The 23,965-nt window shown below is 44.2% G+C and overlaps 1 protein-coding gene across 4 annotated transcripts in view; it reads right to left on the bottom strand.

Annotated features, from left to right (window-relative positions):
- TBXAS1 (thromboxane A synthase 1) overlaps positions 1–23,965 on the bottom strand; it is a 199,133-nt gene that overhangs the window by 63,113 nt on the left and 112,055 nt on the right. For 3 of the 4 annotated variants that reach the window (XM_025380315.1, XM_025380316.1, XM_025380313.1), the window contains exons 6-9: positions 11,461–11,549; positions 9,290–9,438; positions 7,156–7,286; positions 2,574–2,888 (exon numbers count right to left, since the gene is read on the bottom strand). In XM_025380315.1, coding sequence (XP_025236100.1) covers positions 2,574–2,888; positions 7,156–7,286; positions 9,290–9,438; positions 11,461–11,549 — 684 coding nt within the window. Of the gene's footprint in view, positions 1–2,573; positions 2,889–7,155; positions 7,287–9,289; positions 9,439–11,460; positions 11,550–12,231; positions 12,370–23,965 lie in introns of all 4 variants that reach the window. The other variant, XM_025380312.1, reaches the window with a different exon arrangement.

The raw sequence follows: 23,965 nt of genomic DNA, 5'->3' as shown, positions 1-23,965 counted from the left end.
CCTTCTACTGCCCTGCAGGCCTGTGTTTGGAAGGAAGATATTGTTTCATAGACATAACATTGCTTCTCAATTGGTGATTGAATTCCTGCAAGATGAGGATCTGACTTCTGTCTCTTAGAGCTTCTGCCCCCTCTCCTAGCCTCTGCCGTGTCTACTACACTGCTGGACACTCATTAGATGCTTCAAAGCCCTTAATTTGAAGTGCTTTCTGGTTTACTGAGACCAGAGTGCTGGGCTTCCCTCCAGTGCCTTCCTGGGACAGCATGCTAAGCTTCCTTTGAGAAGTCACCTTCCTGAGTTCTCAGTCATTGACTTGAGCATGATTGACCTAGGGCTGGAGTCTGATTGGTGTAAGCCTATCAGGGACCCCATTCCCCTTGCTGCAGAGGAGTTGGTTCAAGAATGGGCAGCGGGCCGGGTGCAGTGGCTCATGCTTGTAATCCCAGCACTTTGGGAGGCCGAGGCAGGCGGATCACCTGAGGTCGGGAGTTCGAGACCAGCCTGACTAACATGGTGAAACCCCGTCTCTACTAAAAATACAAAATTAGTCAGTTGTGGTGGTACATGTCTGTAATGCCAGCTACTCGGAAGGCTGAGGCAGAATTGCTTGAACCCAGGAGGTGGGGGTTACAGTGAGCCCAGATTGTGCCATTGCCCTCCAGCCTCGGCAACAAGAGTGAAACTTCACCTCAAAAAAAAAAAAAAAAAAAAAAAAGGGCAGCAACCTAAGCATTCTCGTCAGGGTGACTCTGTCTGGGAATTTTAAGCCACAGACCCTCTCTTCTCCATTGGTTACAAGCAAGGAAGTGTGTAGTCCCAGACACTCTTGACAGGCTTCTTGGGGCTTTGAGAGGACAGCATGACAGAGTATGGGGCCAATATAAGAGAGCACAGCCAAGAACTGGGGAGACAGAAACGGACCTGTGCACCAGTCTGAGACCTAGACAGAGATTCGCCTGGAGCCGTATCTATTCCTGAGCTGCTCAATTAAATGTACTCAGAAATACACATTTATGAGTCTTTTTGTTTGTTTTTACTTTTGTTTTTGTTTTGCTTAAATCAGTTGGGTTGGGGTTCTGTTATCTGCAACTAAATGCATCCTAATAGATTGCCTCCCTTCAAGCTCGTTTTACTTCTTTTGCGCTAATGCCCCCTAGTCACCGTTGGTCCCTCCCTCTCCCCTTTCCTCAATTTAAGAACAAATACATAAACCACTGCATATAAAACAGAATAAGATGGGTTGCAGGGTTATTTGGATTCATGACTTGTTGAGATTCCATGCCCAAAGAATATTGATTAATGGATCAATGTCAATCTGGAGGGAAGTCCTGTCCTGTTCAACATTTTAATCAATGACTTGGATGAAATAGGAGACATGCTTAGTAAGTCTCAGATGACACGAGGCTGGAGGAATTGCTAATACAACAGATGGCAGAATCAAGATTCAAAATTATTTTGACTGACTTGAACAGTAATAAGGATAAATATAAACTCTTGCGTCTAGGCTCAATAAATCAATTGTGTAAGCAGGGTTTGGAAAGGCCCAGCGTGGCAGTTGTTATAACTACTTAGAACTTGAAGTTGACCATAAGCTAATGTTGAGCCTAAAGTTAAGACAATTAATTAGTAACACAGTGAATGCAGTTTTCAAATATTAAAAAACTGCTGTGAAGAAAAGACACTGACTTTGCCTTTACTTCCCCAGTAGAAGAAAAAAGCAGAATTTCCTGGGAAGTGGTTTTCAGTTCATTGTGTGAAACATTTTTTAATGGTTCCAGTAACAGAACAGACCACCTTCCAAAACTGTGAATGTAATAGCAATTATATCAGAATGTAATAGCAATCATATCAGAATGTAATAGAAAGCATTCCATTGTGGTGGTCTTCCTCTTAAAGCACAGGTTTAAAAAATGAATCTCTTTAACAACTCACGAGCCAAAGTTATACACACACAAGCATCCAGAGGAAAAAATGAGGTGATAAAGTAGTCTTGCCCAGCACCCTCATTATATCTGCTACAAGAGATCAAGAGGGGCCTCATCTAGAAGAAATGCCCAGAATCTGGCCTGGGCGCTGACGGGCCCCATCTTCCCTTATTCCATTTGTGAGCCTCCTCCTCAGCTTCCAGTCTTCAGTCCAGCTTCAGCTTGGCCTGTCCTTTTGTCCACTCCTGCTTCCAGCTTAGCTCTCTTTTCTGGCTCACACCTGCGTCCCTCTGTTTGGCAGCTCCAAGTCAGATATTGGGAAGCCATAACTCCTTTCCGAACCCTGCCCTTTGGGCCTGACTCCTTCCTGAGCTTCCACAGCTTCCTCCAGCCAGGCCTGGCTTCGTGGACTACCCCAGACAGCGAAGGTGCACACACAATTTGTCTTTTTGTTGTGACTGTCGTTCTCAACATTCCATTTCACTTGCTAACCCGGAGAGCGGGAGAAGCCGAACAATGACCCTATTTCATCTTATAAGCTTAGAATGTGATATTAGCAAGTTATTAAAAATAAGTTTCACTTCCACAAACACAAAATCAATTGTTCTACGGATATCCCATGGGTAACTGGACCCAACTTGTACTCACGTGTTTCTCCTTAAAAAGGTCCACCTCTCTCAGAAGCTTCTCTTGGCAGTCAGGGTTGGTGGCCAGTAGGTAGGTGGCAAAAGAAAGTGTGTTGGTGACGATTTCATAGCCAGCGATGAGGAAGATGAAGGCCTGGCCCACAATCTCATCCACAGTCAAAGGCCTGGCCATGGGCCTGGCCTGGTGTTGCCGGGAAGGGTTCGGTTTGCACCGGGTAGAGGAGAAGACATCTCTGACCATGTCAAAGTCTTGCACGCCCACGGGACTTGCAGAATGTCGGGCATCCAGGACCATTTGGAGGAAGTCCCTGCGCCTCTAAGGGACAAAAGGAGGAAAATGCACATTTTGACCTTACAGTCATGCAAAGTGAGGCTTCCTGGAGAACAAAAGAGGAAGATAGATGGGCGTAGCTTTTGAACAGCTCAGTAGGAACAAGGTTCCTCATTGCTGGGTTATCTGGGACGGTGAGAACCTGGAAGCCACCTGAATGTTCCTTAGTATGGCACCGGTCAGGCAGGTTCTGGGGCACTGAAGAGCAGCCTGGGCTGCTGCCCTGAGCAAGGCAGAGGCCATTCTATCTGGGCTAATTTGAAAGTCATTGAACCACTTTGGTAAGTAAAACAAAGCAGGTCATGGAACAGTATGCACAGTGGCTCTCGTTTCTGCAAAAACAGCAAATGTACTAAATATATCATCACCTATATCTGTCTATGCATAGACAGTTCTAGCAATGCCCCCACCCAACAGTTCACAATGAGCTGGAGGAGGCAGGGAAACCAGGAGGGGGCTTATATTTTTTACTTTATGCATTTTGGTACTGTTGGTTGGTAGTTGGTTTTCCAACAATAAAACAATGAAAACATCACATAGATTTAAAACCAAGCATGTGCTGTACTGCTCGCTTATGTGCAGCTTAGAACTTAGATGGGCAGCCACCAGGTTTGCTCACACAGTAGAAAGTTAACAGAAGTGGGGGCAAGGGGAGGGGACTAGTTTGGCGGTGCCTGTCTTCAAGGTCTCCAGGCTTTGCCTTCTTCATCCCCTAGCCTTCATATCAGATCTTCACATCGGTTCCCTCTTTTTCTCAGTAATCCCCTACCCCCATTTAAGTAGTTAGAGCTTTCTTTCCATTTTCCCTACCTTCTTTATCAGTCATTTGCATATTCTTCATATTTTCACTATTACTCATTGTAACAATAGGAGTGTTTCTATATTGCCTGTGTTAACAGAGCCTATTCCTAGAACATCCCTTCTTTGAAATTCTCTTTAACATCATGAAAGACAGCCAACACATTTCCGTTTTCTGAAGTTTATGGGACTAAAATGGCAAAAGGAGAGCATCAGAATCACCAACAGAAAAATATTAGAATTTCATTCAAAGTACTGTGCTAGTTGCAGCATTTTCTCAATTCATTGGCCTCTGAATTTTGATTGCATTAATAATCTATGCCACACACATGAGTGTCTGATTTCATCTTTTTTTTTTTTTTTTTTTTTTTTTTTTGAGTCTTGCTCTGTCGCCCAGGCTGGAGTGCAATGATATGATCTTGGCTCACTGCAAACTCTGCCTCCCAGGTTCAAGTGATCTTCCTGCGTCAGCCTCCTGAGTAGCTGGGATTACAGGCGTGCACCACCACGCCTGGCTAATTTTTGTATTTTTAGTAGAGGAGGGGTTTCACCATGTTGGTCAGGCTGGTCTTGAACTCCTGACCTCAGGTGATCTGCCCGCCTTGGCTTCCTGATGATTTCATCTTTTAAGATTGTTGTTGTTTCTTGTGTGTTTGCTTTTTCTCCTCCATAAGATTATAAGCAATTCCAGGGCAGGTACCCACCCTCAACCCCTGACACCATGCCTAGTTTTGTGCTGAGCACATGTTAGATGTGCAGTCCATGACTCAACAGATAAAAACGTAATGCAGTGCATGCATTTGGAGGATGAGTGTGTTGAGTTTGATGACAAGTGCATGCTCTTTAGAGCGGGGATCTTGGATGCTGACACTTTTGCAGCTCCACTGAGCCCCAGCCTTGTGACTTTGGAAGGTGCCTACTGGGATCATAGCAGTGCTCAAGGTTAAGACTACAGGCGCCACAGACCTTGAGTCTAAGGAAGCAAGGCCTCAGCTTCCCATCAGCTTGCTGGGTTGTAGTAGCTAAGAAAATGGTGAAGGGTCAGGGGTAGTTGGTGGCTTCATTCCACCCTGGCCCTGCTTGTTCTGATTTTCAAACGACATCCTCAAGGGCTGGCTTTCTCCAGCTTCCTTTCTGCTGCTTGGTCAATGTCTGGGTGCTGGTGTGGTCCCACTACTGGCCCTGCTTCTATGGAGCAGAGCTGGGGCAGGGTCAGGTAATATGGCACGCAGGGGAAGTGAGCATGCTTTGCTCCCTCAGCTCTGGGACACCAGCACAGGACCCCAGAGCACCCCCAGACCTCTCAGTCAGTCCCTCTGAAACTCCTCGGGGTATGATACCGTTGTGGTCCCTGAGGCTTGGCTGTGGCTTTGCTGAGGTAGTGTAGGAGTAATGATGGGAGGGAGGGCACAGCCACCTCTGCACTGGGTATTTTTCCACGGGCAAAACTGCAGCCAGCATCCTTTCCTCTTATCCCAGCCCAGACAGGCTGCTAAAGGGCTGTCAGAGTCTTGCAGAAATCTGTCTTAACCTCCAGCTACAGAGGCCAGAGGAAAGGCCACTCTCTAAGGCCCGTGCGCTGGAGAGGAACATTAGTATAGATGGGTTTCTTTTATTCACACTGCATCAGGGAGGCTATCTGAACACTGCCCACTGAGGACTGAAACGGTGCTGGTTTATGGTCCTATCCAAGGAAAATACGCACCCTGATAGATGTAGGTGTCTAATCCACCCATCGGCTAGAGCTTAGAAAAATATTTACCTTTTAACATCTGTGCCGCATTTTCACTGCGCAAACACACATCTGCTTGATGGAATGTATACAGACTTTAGATGGTTTTAAAGCAAGTTTTCTTAGTAACCGTATAGCTCTGTCTTGACATGGCTGTCCTGGATTTGTGGTTGGGAGGCTTTTCTCAGATCAGCTCATTGTTTGAAACAAATGGCACTAGAGTTTATAAAAGGAAAAGCTCTAGGCAATCCCAGTAATTGGATCTTTAATAACCTCTCACCTCTTAGTAAGTCATTCGGTGCAACAGTTTTAAATTTTTTAGCCTGATTCCACAGCCAGGCTAGGGATGCGTGTGTGTGTGTGTGTGTGTGTGTCTGTGTGTGTGTGTCTGTGTGTGTGTCTGTGTGCGTGTGTCTGTGTGTGTGTGCGTGTGTCTGTGTGTGTGCGTGTGTCTGTGTGTGTGTGTGCGTGCGTGTGTGTGCGTGTCTGTGTGTGTGTGTGTGTCTGTGTGTGTGTGTGTGCGTGCGTGTGTGTGTGTGTGTGAACACTCTCAAAAGGTGGCCCTTCGTAGCAATGTTGAAGGTTGAAAATGGTTATTTCTTTATCCCTCCTCCCCCGGCTCCATCCTCATTCTGCGGAGACACATGAACCTGGATCAGAATGTTCTGTCCTTTTAGGCCTCAGAGCCGGGCCAGGGATGCCAGTTAAGCTGCTTCTTCCCACACCTCCAAGGACATGTGAGTTGAGTTCACAGTGGTGTGGGCCGAGGGGGCTGCAAGCTTGCCTATACCTTCCCATGCCTTCTGGATCTAGACACGTTTGCTGCACAGTTCTCAGGGTGTGAAGCTGCACAGGACACGGTTGCTGCCCAAGGCTGCCCAGTGTATCAAGCCACTAATTGACCCGTGATTTCATTCCAGGCCAATGCCTTCACAATTGGACCTCACCAATTCCTCTGAGCCATCCAGTCTTTGAGACAACCCTTTTCAAGTTGCATCTTGCACGAGTCAGCTAAGGAAAAGCCATTTCAGCCCTGTTTTTCCTTTTTAGTAACTTTCTTTAATGCGACAAGGGCTTTAAAGCCCAGATTTACACATGCATACGCATATCCAGTATTGAAATGCTTTTCTTCCCCCTGAAAACTCCTCTTTCTATTTTAACCAAGTTCAATCAACAAATATTTACTTGATTCCTACTATGTGCCATGCATAGTGTAAATCTGCAAGGAAGAAAGAAAATTCTAGGTCTCACACGAATCGTGTGGGGTTGACTGACAGTTGCCGAACTCTCTAATAAGCATGCTGTTCATGCTGGAACATGAAAACCCATCTTGCTGGGTTTTCAATATAAAGAATGTGCTCATGAAAATTGCATGTGGGCACATTTACCCAGAAAATTCTTCTGGGCTGCTCTAACCTGTGCTTAGGGTGATGCTTGCATTAGAGAGAGAGTTTTGGGGGCGGCTTTAATTCTACCTGTCTGTGTCAAAGGACGTACACATTGCTCTAGGCTCCTCTCTGCCGTCCCACCCTCCCTTTCTTGTCTGACCTTCTTCAACCTTCCTCTGTTCTCTCCACTGTCCCTGGAAGTTGTAAGTGGTGGATTGCTGAAGGATAGCACGGTGTGATGTGCGGGGCTGAGAGGGAAGGGAAAGAACCGAGACAGTGATGCCAAAGTCAGCTCCATTCCATTTCGAGGCTGTGTCCTATTAAAATACGTTACCTCTTCGGCAGCTTGCTGGTCCCGCAAGGCAATCACATTCCTAATGAGTTTGTTAAAAAAGCCGTTCAGTTCATCTCGGTTCTTATTGGGCAAAATCCGGGCCAGTGGGACCATTATGGATGGAAATGATACTTGAAAGAGAAAAACAAAAGTGGCATTGAAAAGGGGGTGATAATAAACCAGGGCCATTAGACGCCTGTTCCTGGGAAGAGAAAGCGGGCCTGGAATTTCCCCGCCGCACTGCTGCTTCTGAGAGCAGGGCGATGTCTCACTCCCTCTCGGTACTCCTCACCATTCCTGGCACATAGTAAGCACTCAATAAACATCTGTGCAATTAATCGAGTCTGCACTTCCATCTGGCCCTCAAGAGGTCAAGTTCACCCTTACAAATTAATGTTTCAGGTCCCGGGGATGGAGCTTAAGGTCTTCGTACTTCATCAAGAGAGAAAGGATTACAGGCTGTTTCAAGCCTTAGCAAGTGGTGGAAGCTGATTTACTTTTTACAAACTTTCTGGTCATTTGCATTTTTTTTCTTGTGGATAATTGTCCCCAGAATGACCTCCTGAATTGTTCCCAAGAGCTGCCACTGCAGCTGCTGACAAGGATACTGGCTGTTGCTGCGGTGGGTCCCTCCCTTGCCGGCCCCTGGGTGCAGCGTGGGCCCCCTTGCTGCCATGTGCTGGGGACTGGGCTGCCAGGGTCAGGGACGCTTCATCTGCTCTGGAGAGGGGCACTGGCTGGGTTCAGCTTCTCAGTTTCCATGGTGGATTCACCCTGCACCAGGCTCTATGGGTGCTGGGCTGGGGAGAACATCTCCAGACACACATGCTCTCAGAATGCACGGGCCTGTTTTCAAGAGCCAGAGTCCGAACCAATGCGATACAGCAGCAGGAGGGCCCTGCAGAGGCAGGGAGGTGGAATAGAAAGGATGGCACAACTGAGCCACCTGCCCCACGGGCCTGGGCCATGGTTGAGGCACAAGGTGCAGATGCAGCCTGGGCTGCCTCCAGGAGCGGTGGAAAGGGTGAAGGAAGAGACTGCTGGACACTCAGAGTGACTCTGCCCACGATTTCAGGGGGGAGCCAGTGGGGTGACAGGGGCTCCAGTGGACATTGGCTCAGAAGTGGGAATGAAACTGGTCAAGGAATGAATGGAATTTACCAGCCCAGCAGAATGGTTAGAAATCATGGCAATAATCAATACCAATCATAACACGTCAATGCTCCTACAAAGGCAAGAAGACGCTAGAATTGGCCAGAGGGCAAAAATCTCACTTCTACAATAAAAATAAAATAAGGCCCAGTGCGATGGCTCACGCTTGTAATCCCAGCACTTTGGGAGGCCGAGGTGGACGGATCACCTGAGGTCGGGAGTTTGAGACCAGCCTGACCAACATGGAGAAACCCTGTCTCTACTAAAAATATAAAATTAGCTGGTTGTGATGCTGCATGCCTGTAATCCTAGCTACTCAGGAGGCTGAGGCAGGAGAATCACTTGAACCCAGGAGGTGGAGGTTGCAGTGAGCCAAGATCGTGCCACTGCACTCCAGCCTGGGTAACAAGAGCGAAACTCCATCTAAAAAAAAAAAAGTAGTAAAAAATAAAATAAAATAAATAGACCAGTCCCCATGCATTGGGTAACCTACTCCCTCATCCACCACGCAGGATTTCTGGGTATTGGGCTTCAGGTGGAGAAGTCTTGTGAAGAGGATTTTCTTGGAGGAAAGAAAGATGCCCTAGGAAATGAAAGGCTTTGGGTTCCAGTCTCAGCTCGGCCTTTCTAGGCCTGTTTCTCACCTGAGAAATAGGGACAAGAAGATTTTTCTCATAGGGTGATTACTAGGACTAAGTGAGGCAACGCACACCCAGTGCCTAACACGGTGCGTCCCCACTGTTCTCACCATGGCGGTGGACCACTTACCACCAATGCCAGGGCTACAGCACTGGGAATAAGTGGCTCTAGGCGGGTGGCAAGAGGAACCCGGTGGCTCCATAAGACAAAGCCTCTGCAGGGGAACACCCCGAGTGCCCTTTCCCAGTGGCGGAGACAGAGCCCCAAAAGCCGCCCCAGCTGTCACAGGGTCTGCCCGACTTGCTGGAGTCATTGCAGCGTCCCGGGCTGCAGCTGCACTTACAGAGTAAAACCAGGATAGGTCTGGGGATGCAGAATTCGAAGAAACGCTTGCAGTGTTTCACAAAGGGATCCTCAGGGGTCTGCTGGGAGTCCACCGGGGTGCCGAAGGCGACGCTGGCAACCACATCTGTGGTGTAATTGCAGTAGCACCTACGGGAGATGGGAACACAGGGATTTGAAAGGACTCTGGCAGGGGCTACCCGCAATGCCCCACTCCAGAGGAGGAGGGCCTGAATTGCCTACACTGGCTCGCCCAGCCCTGCAGATGTGCCCGGAAGGAAGAGGAGCTTCTGCAGATCTGTGGTGAGGTGGAGGGAGAGGGGCTCCTGGATGGGGCACTCTTAGCAGTGACGGCAGAGCGCGGGAGGAGACAGGAAGACCTGGTAGCCAGCTCATCTAAACAAAGACCTGGGAGGGGAGGAGGGCACCGCCTCTTCCACCTTCGAGCTTCAGGCAGCTGCGGTCAACCAGAACACAGCCAAGTACTAAGAAGGACACTTTACATTTTCCTCCCTGGGAAGGAGAGCAGACAGGTGACCAAACGCCTACATGCTGTACTCAAAACTCTGCACAGCCCAGCTCAGGCCAGAATCTAATGATTACTTGATAGACATCAAATTGTCATTGATGAATTAACAACCTAATTATCCAGCTTTATTAACTTTGTCTCCCTCTTCCTCTTAATGATTTTACAGTTTTCTTAATAGCAACAAACAAAAAGCAAGGGCTCTTAGCACTCAAATAAATACGGGGCCAACTTTTTAAGGCAGGCTTCATGAACATCTGTATATTATTACATAAAACATACATTGCACTTTAGAAACAAACAGAAGGAAAAGTGTCTGGCAGGAGCGCCAGAAAATTTAACCTCTTAGGCTATGGGAAAGCTGCCCCCTCAAAAGGCCATTTTAAACTCGAATGATTCCTTTTTGCTCTCTTATAGGAGTAGTCAGATTAAGTTCTTTCCCAAAAAGCTAAAAACTGGGTTATTAATATCTTTTTACAATTAAAAGGCCAATTTTTGTTCTCAGTGTAGGCACACACTTAACTCTTCTTGTACATAAGTTCTATAACCACTAACTTATCATTAAGGAATATATGACATTTCCAAATGACTTTTAAAATTTGCGCTGCTTTTATTGAAAACATTTCTACAATTGATTATACGTTTCCCTGCTCGAGTGAAAACAAGAATGAGACTGCTGAATGTGATTTCATCTGATCCTGATGGGTGAAGATTTAAGGGTCTTAAGGGTTATTTACTTTGCTTTTATAGCTGATGAGGCCACCTTATCTTTAACCAACTCATGCATCCTATAATAATCAGAGAGAATGTGGACGAAAAGACTGTGTAAACTGGTGCAATACCAGTGTTGGTGATGATTATGTTATTATTTGATTAGCAATGATAATAATGAGTCAATTTCTGGATGATTCACCATCCCACTTTATTCTTTATCTGCTGTAAGCCATGATTTGGCATAAAATGACTAAAGCAAAGGTGGCCAAATCTTTTGGCTTGCCTGGGCCACATTGGAAGAAGGAGAATTGTCTTGGGCCACACATAAAATACCGTAACACTAACGATAGCTGATGAGAAAAAAAAACTGCAAAAAAATCTCACAATGTTTAAGAAAGTTTATAAATTTGTGTTGGGCCACATTCAGTGCCATCCTGGGCTGCTTGTGGTCTGCGGGCTGTGGGTTGGACAAACTTAGACTAAAGGTGTTTATTTAAGATAAAAACCTTTTAGTTACAAAATGATGAAAAGCCAGATAATCAGTTATTTAAATTTGGTGTCCACCACTAAGTCATGGCTTCTGGGCTGAGGTGCATCACAGTTTTTCTTGAAGTGAAAATGTTTGAACTTACCCCGTCCCCGTCCCTGTCCTTTGGCGCAGGCCTGTCCTGCCTGTTCCTGGGTCTGTGGAGGTCAGAGGGTGGATCCATCCACAGGTTCAACAGGGCGCACATCCCCTGGCTCTGCTCACATTTCTTTCCCATGTTAAGTGGGATTCTTTTCTGTTTATTAATCAGTCCATCCATGCTTTTATGAGCTTCTAGCGTTTCCACTGTTTGCTAGTCCCAAGGTAATTGTCCAGCAATTATGGACAGTTACAAGAAGCAGTGATTCAAAAACTCGATTTCTCATCTGTAATGCAGCAGCCTTACCTCTGGATGTCAAATGCGTCCCCAGATTCTGCATAGCGTTTTAAATGAGCCAGGAGAAGGTCGCAGGCTTGGCTGATGAGGGGAGTCACCTGATAATGGATAACAAAGGTGTAATTAGGGCACCATGCCGGGAGTACACCTAAATTGGCTGCAGATGAAGAGGTTATATGTGGTGCTTTCTGGGAAAATGAACACTGTTTGGAAGATATTTTTCACACAGCTAAGATTCAAGAGGAAGATCCTAAAATTTGCAAATATTCATGAAATACAATAGCTCTAAATGTCTATTTTAGCTTAAGCATTTTTTATCTTTGGAAGCAAAAAAGAAGAACAGATTTACAGTGAATACGGTGAAATAATTTTGAAAATGGAGTTATTAAGTGCTTAGACAAAACTGAGAATCAGTGCTTAGTTTCATGACATTGGGTTCGCATTAGCGAGCAAAGAAAGCCTAATCCATATGCCCTATCCCTGGAATTACCCGAGTTTACGCTTGTGTGTTCCAATTGTATTTTAGATCTTTCACTAGAATACTGAATCTTAGTATCCAAAGGAACCTAAGGTCATCCATTTCAACCTCTTATTTAACACAGAAATTATTTATAGAGCATTCCTGATGGACGGTTATTCATTTGTGCTTAAGGCACTAAGCTTTCGAATACTGGGAAAACCTTGACTTCAAGATGCCTCCTATGCCCATACAGGGCAATTGTTAGGTTTCTTTTTTTTTTAATAGGAAAATGCTTTTATGTTAGAAAATTCCTAACCTACACAGAAAGGTGGAATGGCATAATGAAGATTCACATAGATACCACTCAGCTTCAACAAACGGGTGGGCGGAATTCTTTGTGGAGCCTGCTGGCCACCCATGTGACCTTTTATTCTCTCTTGCATGATTAAAAGGCCAAGCTGAAAATACCAAGCGGCATCATTTTGTTCGGTGCCCATTGTAGAATAGCATCACAGCTAAAGCAACGTGCTCTAATACATCGTTCTGAGCATTTCTCACGAAAGACATAAAATGTAATATATGTTTAGATTTGATAATTTTGACACTAGAATATTAAGTTCTCGAGGTCAGGGAGATTTTAGTCTGTTTCTTCATTTTTATAATCCTAGCACCTAGAACAGCGCCTGGCACATAGTAATTATTTGTTAAGTGAATGAACGAATCATTGAATCATACTGATTATGTAATACCCACTCCTTCGTCTTGAAGTCTTGAGGCACTGGGAAAAGTTATAAAGTTAATCTGCTTGTCAGAAGGTATGTTGTTGTACTGAGGCAAAATCTGACTTTGTCTAACAATCTTTTGCTGGTTTCATTTCTGTTCTCTTCCTCGTGACAGTGCTCTCAACGCTCAGACAGCAGGTACCTGTCTTATCTGCTCCCCATCTTCTCCTAGACAACTGTTCCCATCTTTTCTTTCTTTTCTCTCTTTCTCCTTTCTTTCTTTCTTCCTTCCTTCCTTCCTTCCTTCTTTCTTTCTTTCTTTCTTTCTTTCTTTCTTTCTTTCTTTCTTTCTATTTTTTTTTTCTTCAGATAGACTCTTGCTCCACTGCCCAGGCTGGAGAGCAGTGGCGTAATCCTGGCTCACTGCAACCTCTGCCTCCTGGGTTCAAATGATTCTCCTGCTTCAGCCTCCCAAGTAACTGGGATTACAGGTGTGTGTCACCACACCTGGCTAATTGTATTTCTTTTTTTTTTTTTTTTTTAGTACAGATGGGATTTCACCATGTTGGTCAGGCTGATCTTGACCTCCTGACCTTGTGATCCGCTCACTAAAGCCTCCCAAAGTGCTGGGATTACAGGCGTGAGCCACTGTGCCTGGCTGCCCCCATCCTTTCAATGGGGGGCTGAACCATATGGCTTGCACACACCTCTCCTGCCTTATTGCTCTCATCTTTATCAGGGTCACTCCTAAAGGTGGCCTCATAAGTGGAACACAGTATTTCAAGTGTGGACTGGTATATGGTAAATGAATCACTTCCTGAGATCTGTACCCTACACGTCAATTGCAAAGCCAGGTTTATGTTGACTTTTTTAGAAGACAAACAATGCAGGCAAATATTGAGTTTCAGGTTAATGAAAACCACAAGGTCTTTTTCCATGGATGATAACTATGTACAATTGCTACTTCGATTTTTTAGGGCCCATTCATTAGAAAGGCATTAGTTGTCCTGCCTTGTGTTCTGAGCAGAACGATCTCTTAACTTCTCTGGAATATTCAGGTGCTTGGAGACACCTGGTAGAGTGGGACAGCTGGGTGGCTATTGACGGGATGTTGGAAGGACATGCAATTTTATAGGACCCCTCTCCTCTGCAGTTTCCTCCGAGTCAGTCCCACAGGCTCTGGGTGTAAGGAAAGAATTGTGTCACCAGGGGCCCAACTCTTCTGTTGAAGGAGTGGGTCCTGTAGATGGCGGGTGAGGGGGTCCTGTAGGTCAGAGCTGCAATGGCTGCATGAAGGCTGCCACGTGGTGGCGGTAACCAAGGCAGGGGCAATGGCCTGGACAGCGCTACGGACGGCTGAACAACAGCTCAAGGAGCAGAACGTTCAGAGCATAACACACCCAAGTGGAGAGACGGCAGAGCATATGAGACGCATGAGTCCCCTGTTGCCAAGGCTCATGGAGGGAGGGCCATCTTGGGAAAATGGATTTGCTGTTCATAAAGCCACAGAGCTTGGAGCGCGGGGTATTTGAACACTATTGGGGAGCAAAAGATGTGTTCACTCATTAAAATCCCATTACCTGGCCAGGCGTGGTGGCTCATGTCTGTAATCTCAGTGCTTTCGGAGGCCAAGGCAGGTGGATCACTTGAATTCAGGAGTTCGAAACCAGCCTGGCCAACAGAGTGAAACTCCTCTCTACTACAAATATAAAAATTAGCTGGGTGTGGTGGCAGGTGCCTGTAATCCCAGCTACTCGGAGAATTGCTTGAACCCGGGAGGTGGAGGTTGCAGTGAGCCAAGATTGCATCACTACATTCCAGCCTGGGTGACAGAGAAAGACTCCATCTCAAAAAAAAAAAAAAAAAAAAGAAAGAAAAGAAAAATCCCATCACCTGCAACACTGGCTATTCTTTCTTCGTTCTGTCTGAAATTTAGTAAGTGTGCCTTCTAAGCCTTCCTTCAGTTGGTCAGTCTGTAGACGGGCCCCGGTGCAGACCCTTGTGGCCCTCCATTGGACAGCTATTATAGGTAGCCACAGAATCATTCATCATCACTGTTTTTGGCTCTTGGGCTACCTTTGCATGCACCTAAGTAAATACTCAGCCAGGCACCACTTTACTGATGAGTCAGCTGGGGAAGACTTTGTCAAATGATTTGCAGAAACAGAAATGTGATTTACCTCATCTACCTACCTGGAAGTCCACTCAAAAGAGAAAAATAAGTATGACTATCCTGATTTATTCTTAGTATCTCTGTGTTGATGCTTCATGACTACTGCATGCTTTTCTAAATTCGCACAAACCATCGATTTAATAATCCATCAGTGCAAAAGGGTATGTAAATGGGTCACTTAAAATGGCCTCTGGGCTTCCAAGAAGTCTCAGTCTACCCTTAACGTTGGAGAAGTCAGTACAGTCTAAGCCACATTTTTATGACTAGCTTTACTGGTTATCTTCCTTCAATTATCTTAATAAGTTTAGTGGTACAAGTGAACCCTAGTTTAATAAAATCCCATAAACCTAAATACCTTTTAGATTTATTTCAGAGGAATAGTAACATGGTAAAAAAAAATCTATCTATCTATCTATCTATCTATCTATCCATCTATCTGTCTATCTATACATATATAGATATGTACTGTTTGAAAGGAAGTCTTTTTAGATATCAAGCTTGAAGCTTTCTTAACATAACAAAAGAGAGGGAACATAAAATGTGATTTACACACAACTCTTCAGAGGCAAGCCCTGTGTATAAAGAGGGGGCCACCCATTCTGAATCCAAACATATTCCTGGACAGTGCGAAAGGGAGCCCAGGCCAGCTGCCCACCATCGGGTCTTCTACGTGCCTTTGATTAGAATCCTTTGTTGCTGCCTGACGTGACTGTAATTTTCTGCTATGCTCTGCCTGCTGTCTGTCGAACTGAATGGATAATGACATTTTTATTTGGGTTAATGTGATATGAGATGGGGCATGTAATATGAAAAATGTTTTAAAAAGCAATGCAGAGAAAATATTATAAGACAGCGGAGCATAATCTGTATGTTGGCCAATAGCCATTATTTCAGGTTTTCTTCCTTGCATTTTACACAGCAGTTACGGAATATTTACTTTTACATGAGTTGCATACAAACAAAAGCTCTCTTTGATGGGCTTGCATAATCTTTATACAATCCACAAACCCTGCAGTTCTTCTCCTAGATTTTTGAATAAGCAGGCAAACGTGGCATGTGCACACACACATGCACAGATGAATACACAATGCTATTATCACTCAGATCTTACTAAAAGACTCATTTGGTTGTTACATTTCATCTTCTTCATGGGATAATGAGTGATTTTTATTTTTTGTTTTATTCCAAATTTTTCACAATGCACATGCATTACCCTTATAATCAGATAAAATATTAATGTTATCAGGTTTTTAAAAAGGGATTTATGAATGTTTCAGTCGCCTCAAAACTCATCCATTGAAGACCCAACTCCCAGTGTAGCTGTATTTGGAGTTAGGGCTTCTAAGGAAGTAATTAAGGTTAAATAAAGTCACAAGGATGGGGCCCTGATCCAATAGGATTGGTGTCCTTATAATAAGAGACACCAGAGCACTCATGCTTGTTCTCTCTCCCTCTCTCTCTGTCTCTCTCATGCACAAAGAACAGGTCTTGTGAGCACACAGCAAGCTGGCGGCTACCTACAAACCAGAAAGAGAGGCCTCACTGGAAACCAACAATGCTGGCACCCAGCCTCCAAAATTGTGAGAAAATACATGTCTGGACTGGGCACAGTGGCATACACCTGTAATCTCAGCACTTTGAGAGGCCAAGGCAGGTAGATCACTTGATGTCAGGAGTTCAAGACTAGCCTGGCCAACATGGTGAAACCTCATCTCTACTAAAAATACAAAAATTAGCCAGATATGGTGGCACGTGCCAGTAATCCCAGCTACTCGGGAGACTGAGGCAGGAGAATCACTTGAACTTGGGAGGTGGAGGTTGCAGTGAGCCAAGATCGTGCCACTGCACTCCAGCCTGGCGACAGAGTGAGACTCTATCTCAAAAAAAAAAAAAAAAAGTCTGCTGTTTAAGCCACCCACTCAATGGTATTTGGTTATGACAGCCCAAGCTGACAAAGATAGGGGTCACAGTGCAGCGACCAAGCTAGGGGAGAAAGTTTCCCATTTCGTTCCTCTCACCTCTCACATTGGTTGTGCCTGTAGATGTGATGCCCAGTGTGAGGCCAAGCAGCTCTCTGGTAACCAGTGGTAACCATTCAGGGGAAATCACCATCCCCATCCTGAGAAGCAAATTCCCCAAGGAAGGAAGGAAGGTTCTGCATAACCTGGAGATTATTATATAATTAAAGTACTCAGTTTTTTAAAATTTTATTTTAAGTTCTGGGATACATATGTAGGACATGCAGGTTTGTTACATAGGTAAATGTGTGCCATGGTGGTTTGCTGCACCTATCAACCCATTACCTGGGTATTAAGCCCCACATGCATTAGCTATTTATCCTGATGCTCTTCCTCCCCCCACCCCCCAACAGGCCTCAGTGTGTGTTGTTCTCTTCCCTATGTCCATGTGTTCTCATTGTTCAGCTCCCACTTGTAAGTGAGAACATGTGGTGTTCGGTTTTCTGTTCTGTGTTAGTTTGCTGAGGATAATGGCCTCCACCTCCATCCATGTCCCTGCAAAGGACATAATCTAGTCCCTTTATATGGCTGCATAGTATTCCATGCCATATATGTACCACATTTTCTTTATCCAGTCTGTCATTGATGGGCACCCGTTTTTGTTTTTTTTTTTTTTAAATGGATTTTCTATCAACTGTGTCTGTGAAATTTTGAGTCAAGGTGCAGACAGAGGGCAATAGAGTGAATTCCAAAAGGAGGGAGGGCCTGATGAGTGGGCAAAGAGAGTAATGACCAAGAAGGGCTGAGAGTTTCTGCTCACAGGTCTTCTTCTCCTCTCATTTTGGGTGACCCCCAGAATCTCATCACTGAGTTTCCTTCCTTGAGTATAAGATTTCGACCTTGTTGGAGAATACTTGCCCCAAGCATAGCAAATACTCAAAGGCACTGCAAATCAGTAGGTTTCCTCCCTCTGACACTTTCTAGCTGTGTGATCTTGGGTACGTTGCCTAACCTCACCGAGTCTAGTTCCTCATCTGCAAAAATGAAAATAATACCTCCTTTGCGGAGTTGTGACAAAGATTAGAAACAAAATACGTAAAACACTTGGCAAAGAAGGCAGGGAGTGGTGCAAACATGGTAGTTGTCCTCTGGAGGGATCCATCCTCCCAGACTGGTTTGGACTACTAGAATCATTCTCTCCTCTTTTCTTGTTCCTCAGGGACAACTCCCCATTGGAGTCATCTGTTCTCACCTCACCTCATCATGTTAACTTTGCTTCCTTTCTTGCATCTGTTCCTTCATCTTTATCTCCTCAGTCACCTCCTAGTTCAGGTGTTGCTACCTGTCACCTGGAATATGGTTGTCATCTTGCTTCTTAAGAAAAAAGACTATAGCTTAAGCATCTTTGTAGTCTTAGGACCTCAACGGAGCCTGACACCCAGGTGTACTAAAGAAAGTTTTTTGAAAGAGACTCCTGGCCTCTTTTCTTTTCTTTTGAGACAGAATCTCACTCTGTCAACGAGACTGGAGTGCAGTGGCATGATAACATCTCACTGCATCCTTACCCTCCTGGGCTCAAGCTGTCCTCCTATCTCAGGCCCTCAAGTATTAATAGCTGGGACTATAGGCACACAAAACCACAGCTGGCTAATTTTTTTAATATTTTGTAGAAACGGGGTCTCCCTGTGTTGCTCAAGTCAGTCTTGAACTCCTGGAATCAAGCAATCCTCCCACTCTGGCCTCTTGAAGTTCTGGGATTACAGGCATGAGCCATCATGCCTGGTCAGATCTTCCAAAAATACTTGTTATTTCAGTGATGCTTTGCTGAAACCTTTGTAGATCCCCACTGACTGAAGGACACAGTACAAGATTCTTATCTTATCTTCTAAAGTCCATTAAGAATTGAATCCTGCTAATAACCATGTGACAAGGCTTAGAAGCAGATCTTCCCCCACTCAAGCCTTCAGATGAGACCACAGATCAGGCCAGCAGTTTGACTACTACTCCAAGACACATTGATCCCTCTGGACTCAGCTCTCAGTCCCTCTGGACTCAGCCTCTGCACTCAGCTAAGCCATGCCGGGATTCCTGACCCACAGAAACAATGAGCTAACAAAGGTTTGTTTTAAGCCACTAAGTTTTAGGGTAATTTTGTTACACAGCAATAGATAACTAATACACTCCCAATATTACTCTTTTGTGGTAACTATTGTATGTTGTCACGGATTAATGAGGTTTTTGGTATTTGTTATATCAGGAATGAGCATAGTGCACCCCATTCTGTTGATTTTCTAGAAATAACTGTGTGATGACTGATTGACCAAATGTTCCTAGAGAGCCTTGACATAGAAGGTATCCAAGAAACATAAACAGATTGAGGCACTGTCTCTTAGCATGAATACCGTGTGGTTTGCTGAAAACTGGCTCTGAAGGAGAAAGCTGAGACTCATGCTGGTCCTAGGTGTTACTTTGGGCCTGGCATTTGAATCTCTCTGAACGTGGGTCCTCACCCTTAAATGAAAGACTGATCGTAATGAGCTATAATGTCCCCTTCCACTGGATTCCCAGGAGGTCACAAAGCATCAGGTGGAGACAGTTGCTTGAGGCCATGGAGACAGCAGCCAAATTCCTAGCTCAGTGCAGGAAAGTGTCAGATCATTGGTCCATGTACTTTCAGCAACACATCCCATTCCTAAGAAAGCCTTTTGTCATCTCTTTGACACATCAACTTCAGAACACATAGGGACCTAAAGGGCAGAATCTGGTTATTTTTGTGCTCAAATTGTGCCCAGATCTCCTGACTGCTGGCTTGTTGCTGTCCCACCAAAATCAGGCTCCACATTTCCTTTGCTACTTAGTTTATTCACTTCTAGGTCAGTCTACGCAGATCTTATGTCATAAACTTGAGAAAGAGAAAACCCACCATCTTTAAGCCTTTGGAGTTCCTGAAAGTTTGGACAATGCTGAGTGCTAGGGAAAACATATTTCCTACACAGAGAGAGGGAAGGGGAGGGTCTCTTTTGCATAACCCTGTTAATCTAAACAGAGATGATCCCCAAACATTGATGGTGTGTAGCGTGGGTGACTTGTTGATCCTCACACGAAGAAGGACTCAGAAGAGCCACAGGGGGCACTGCTGCCTTGATGGCATAACATGGCCCCTGGGAGCCTGCCCCTACTTGGGGCCACTGCAAAGAGGAGACTCCTCCAGTCAATTCGCAGTTCCCCTCATCTGCACCAGAAAGATTTGCCCCATGGGTCTGGGAAATGGCTGGCTTGGGGGCTAAACAGCTGAAATGGAACCCTTTTTCCTAACACAGAGTTCTGAGCAGGCCACTCCCTCGCTTTCAAGTATTTAATAGCTCCTCGAGCTCTAGTGAAGTGCGCACCAAACACTCCCTCGGCACAGAACAGTGAACTCTACGTGCCTCAACCTACTTTTTCAGCTTTCTCTCTCACTAATCCCTTACATGTACTCTGTGTTCCAGCCAATTTGTACTCCCCTATTCCCTGAACACACCCTGTACTTTTCTGTCCAGATGCCTTGATTCCTGCAGCTCATTCCACCTGCAATGCACCTTCTCCCTCTGTCAAAACAGCAAAATCTTCAGGGCTCAATTCCAGTGCTACTCGCTGCTCCCTCCCTACCAAAGCGGTTTCTGATGCTCAAAGCAGGACCCCAGCTCTGTTACCACCTTCCATGATTGGTAATAATGCAGTGATTTATGTACCTTGTTTCTCTTCTACATTATAAACTCCTTAAAAACAGGAACTAATAAATATTTGTTGATCTTTATGAATTGAACATTTCATCTGATTTGGCCCTTGGTGGACCTGCGGGCAATATTTTGGGGCTGATGTCGGGGGAGGGTTTTCTGAATAAGTAAAGGTCAGCTGCTGGGGGTGGGGGAAGGTCTTTAAACATATTTCTGGTTTTTTAAAAAAATGAAAAAATTAATGTCTTAAAGTGCTCTAAACTGGTGACCAACAAATGAAAAATTAATTCCCACTAATGAAACTTATCACTTCCTTCTTCCACCACACCATCGCTAAAAGCCACTCAGATATTAAAAACATCCACGGCTCATTTTTATGCAAAATTTCCTGCTGCTAAGTATCAGCTCTAGCCATCTAGGTGAATAATCAAGTGTCATTTCTAATAAGTCAGTGGCTCCTGTCAAGACTTGTGACCAATTAGAAGTCACCCCAATGAGGAGGTGGCTGCTGGCGTTGCCAAGCAACAGCCAAGCCGTGAGGTACATTTAGATGCTCTTTTAGATTTAACCAGCGGCAAGTCAGAGTGACATTATAATTCTGGCAAAGGAAAGCCAAATTATAACCCAGGATGGGGTGCCCATGATGAGGAGTGTGTTTTCTTTTAAATGCAAATGGAAAAGGAACATTTAAACCAGAATTTAAACAGTCCATCATGATACTGATTTTAATTAGCAGATCAGGTGTCAGTGGAATACGACTGTGTCTCAGGATAATGGTCTCTCGCTGCTAGATAAATATCCAGATATTCTGGAAAATGGGCAACTGGTCAGGCAAGGCCAATGTATTTTTGGAGTCTGAAGTATTGACGACTGCAGCCACACTTGGTTATAACGACGTTCATTTTTATTGTTCAGGAGGATTAAGAAATAAAAGCAAATATTAAAAATAGACTGCTGGAAATGGATCCCGCCTAGAGAAGGCTGCTAGCTCTAGTGTTACTGGGAAGCGTGTTCTGCTTTAGAAGCCCCTGTATGTGACCGTCTGGAGAGTTTACAGTGAAAATTTAAAGGCCAAACTAAACTGTGACGATGACTGTAATTCTGAAAAGACTTTTGCACTGAAATGCATTTACTCATAAGCTGGCTATATCAACTTAAATTTTTAAAAATTGTACTCATTCTCCAGTAACATGTCGTCTCCAAGTCAGGAAAGGCCTACAGGGAGTAATAACCACATCTGCCTCTGCCTTTAAGATTCATACATTATTGACTGTGCCTTCTTGACAGGGAACATCTGGATGAAAAGTGAAAAATTAGGCAGAGAGCCGGATCAGTGCTGTGCAAGATACCAGCCTCCCAGTTTATCTGCCTTTTCTTTAACTGAGTCCCTATGCATAGCAACATGATTGGCTCATTTACTCTTGAGTGACACATCCTTAGGCACTCGTCTATGAAGATTCATTGTCTCCCATATCTGCTCAGTGGGGTACCATCAGCTCTTAGTTATCTTGGTGAATGAAGAAAGCCCATCATTTATATTGGGCTTTGAGAATGGAGAACATACAAGCTGCCATATTGGATTGGATCCATGGTTCATGCAGTTTGAAGCTTAGTCTCTGCTAGAGGCACTCAAAAATTTGGTTCTTCATAGAAGCTACCTGCAAAGGATAATTGCTTAAGAGACTCATTTCTCTCAGTAGCCAACCATGAAGTTATCAACCCACGTTCTCTCCTTTTGAAAACCTATTTGAGCCCAGAACAAACAAAGTTAAGCAGGTTTCTTTACTGCAGGCCTTTCTCAAGCCTTTCATATGCTCAGGTACATGGTGAATCTTGAAGAATATAGTTTATAATATTTCACCAAATCATTTGACTGTGGGGCCTTTTTGGTCCTCCATATTTCAAATCCTTTTCCCTGATAGGAATTCATAGCTTGAAATTCATCATCATATAAGTACAGTTTAGATGCCTTTCTGCTAAATGTATTCTTTTATTCTTGCTTACACTGAAGGTTACCTGCCTCTTTTGTGCTGACTTACACAATCTCACAAGAGTCTCAGAAAGTTATTCCTATTGATTTAATATCTTTCAAATCAGAACAGCTTGGAGGAATATACAAATATATAGATTCCACTGTGTTTGCTCTCTTTCAGATGAGTTATAAAATTTCAAAATAAAGCTAGTGCTAACCTGGGTCCTCAGGGGATCACATTATTTATACATTTTCCCTCAGAGAAGTACTAATTTAGCCCCAGTTTTATTTCCGGAAATTAAGCCTATTTATTCCCTGATCCATAATAAGTTTTACACAATCCCAGGGTTACTACTCACTAATAGCCTTTGGTAAGCAATCTAGCAAAAGACTGTGAAAATCTAAATCTATAGTTGTGCTTTTTAAAACATTAATTCTTTGGGGGATGGAGTGAAAACTCTGGCCGGTTAATCAGACAAAATCCTCCCTAACGACACCACCACCACCACCACCAACAACAACACGTCAGTTGTTTTTCCAGGAATGCTCAGCCATCCTTTTCTATGAATTCCAATAACTTGTTTGTCACTGGCTATGATTCCAGTAGTCTCTTTTTCCTGACTTGGGGATGCATGAATCACATTTTCCCTGGTCCTCTGTTGCTCTGCATTATCCCTGGGATGACATAAGCCAAAAAAACCCAAAAAAACCAAACAAACAAAAAATTTTAATTTAAATACGAATATGGCTTCATGATATGATGCTCATTTTAAAGCAACTTTCAAGCATTGTTGACTGAGGCAACCTAACAGCCACATAAATAAAGACAACACCATCCAGAACTTTTGAGTATTGACCATACTTAAAGACACAGGTAGAGAGGGACTTAGGCTGCAAGGTTCTAAAGGAGAAAGCCTCAGAATTCCAAGGGGAAACGAACCTTTATTTCAAGAATAAACTGTGATGTTTGATAACAAAAGTCCAAAGGCTACTTACAAATTCAGAAAGGACTAGAGATGCTGGTATTTCAAAGCTATTTCCAGGAAAACTGACTCAGGTACCCACAGTCGAGTATCTGTGGCTCAGACTCTCTGAGCTATTTCCTATCTCTGTGACTCATTTTCCTCTTTGTATCTGTGACTTTGTGTATGTGTATGCATATATGTATATATATTTGTGACTCTCTAAAGGAAAAGCCAGTTTGCTGTATCCTCTTATTTAATTTTTTCTTGATAAAATTATTTCCCTTTCACTTTTTTTAGCTTAGTTTCATCATGTATCCTTAGGTAGAACAGGTAGAAAACTTCTCAGTTCTTTGATTCTTCATCCATCCATTCATTAATTGTTCCTGAATGTCTGTTGTGTACCTAGTGTGTGCAGTTAACAATAAGGAAAATAAGAAAAAATCAAAAAGCCTTTGTCCTCCTGAAGCATCCGTCTAGCAGAAGGGGACATACAATAAACAGGTAAACAAAATGGAATGTTAGCTAGTGATAGTTCCGCAGAGAAAAAT

Source organism: Theropithecus gelada, chromosome 3 (assembly GCF_003255815.1).
Source record: "Theropithecus gelada isolate Dixy chromosome 3, Tgel_1.0, whole genome shotgun sequence".
In the NCBI taxonomy this organism is placed as follows: Eukaryota; Metazoa; Chordata; class Mammalia; order Primates; family Cercopithecidae; genus Theropithecus; species Theropithecus gelada.
Note: the sequence above shows the minus strand (reverse complement) of the source record. Positions and strands in the feature narration are given on the sequence as shown.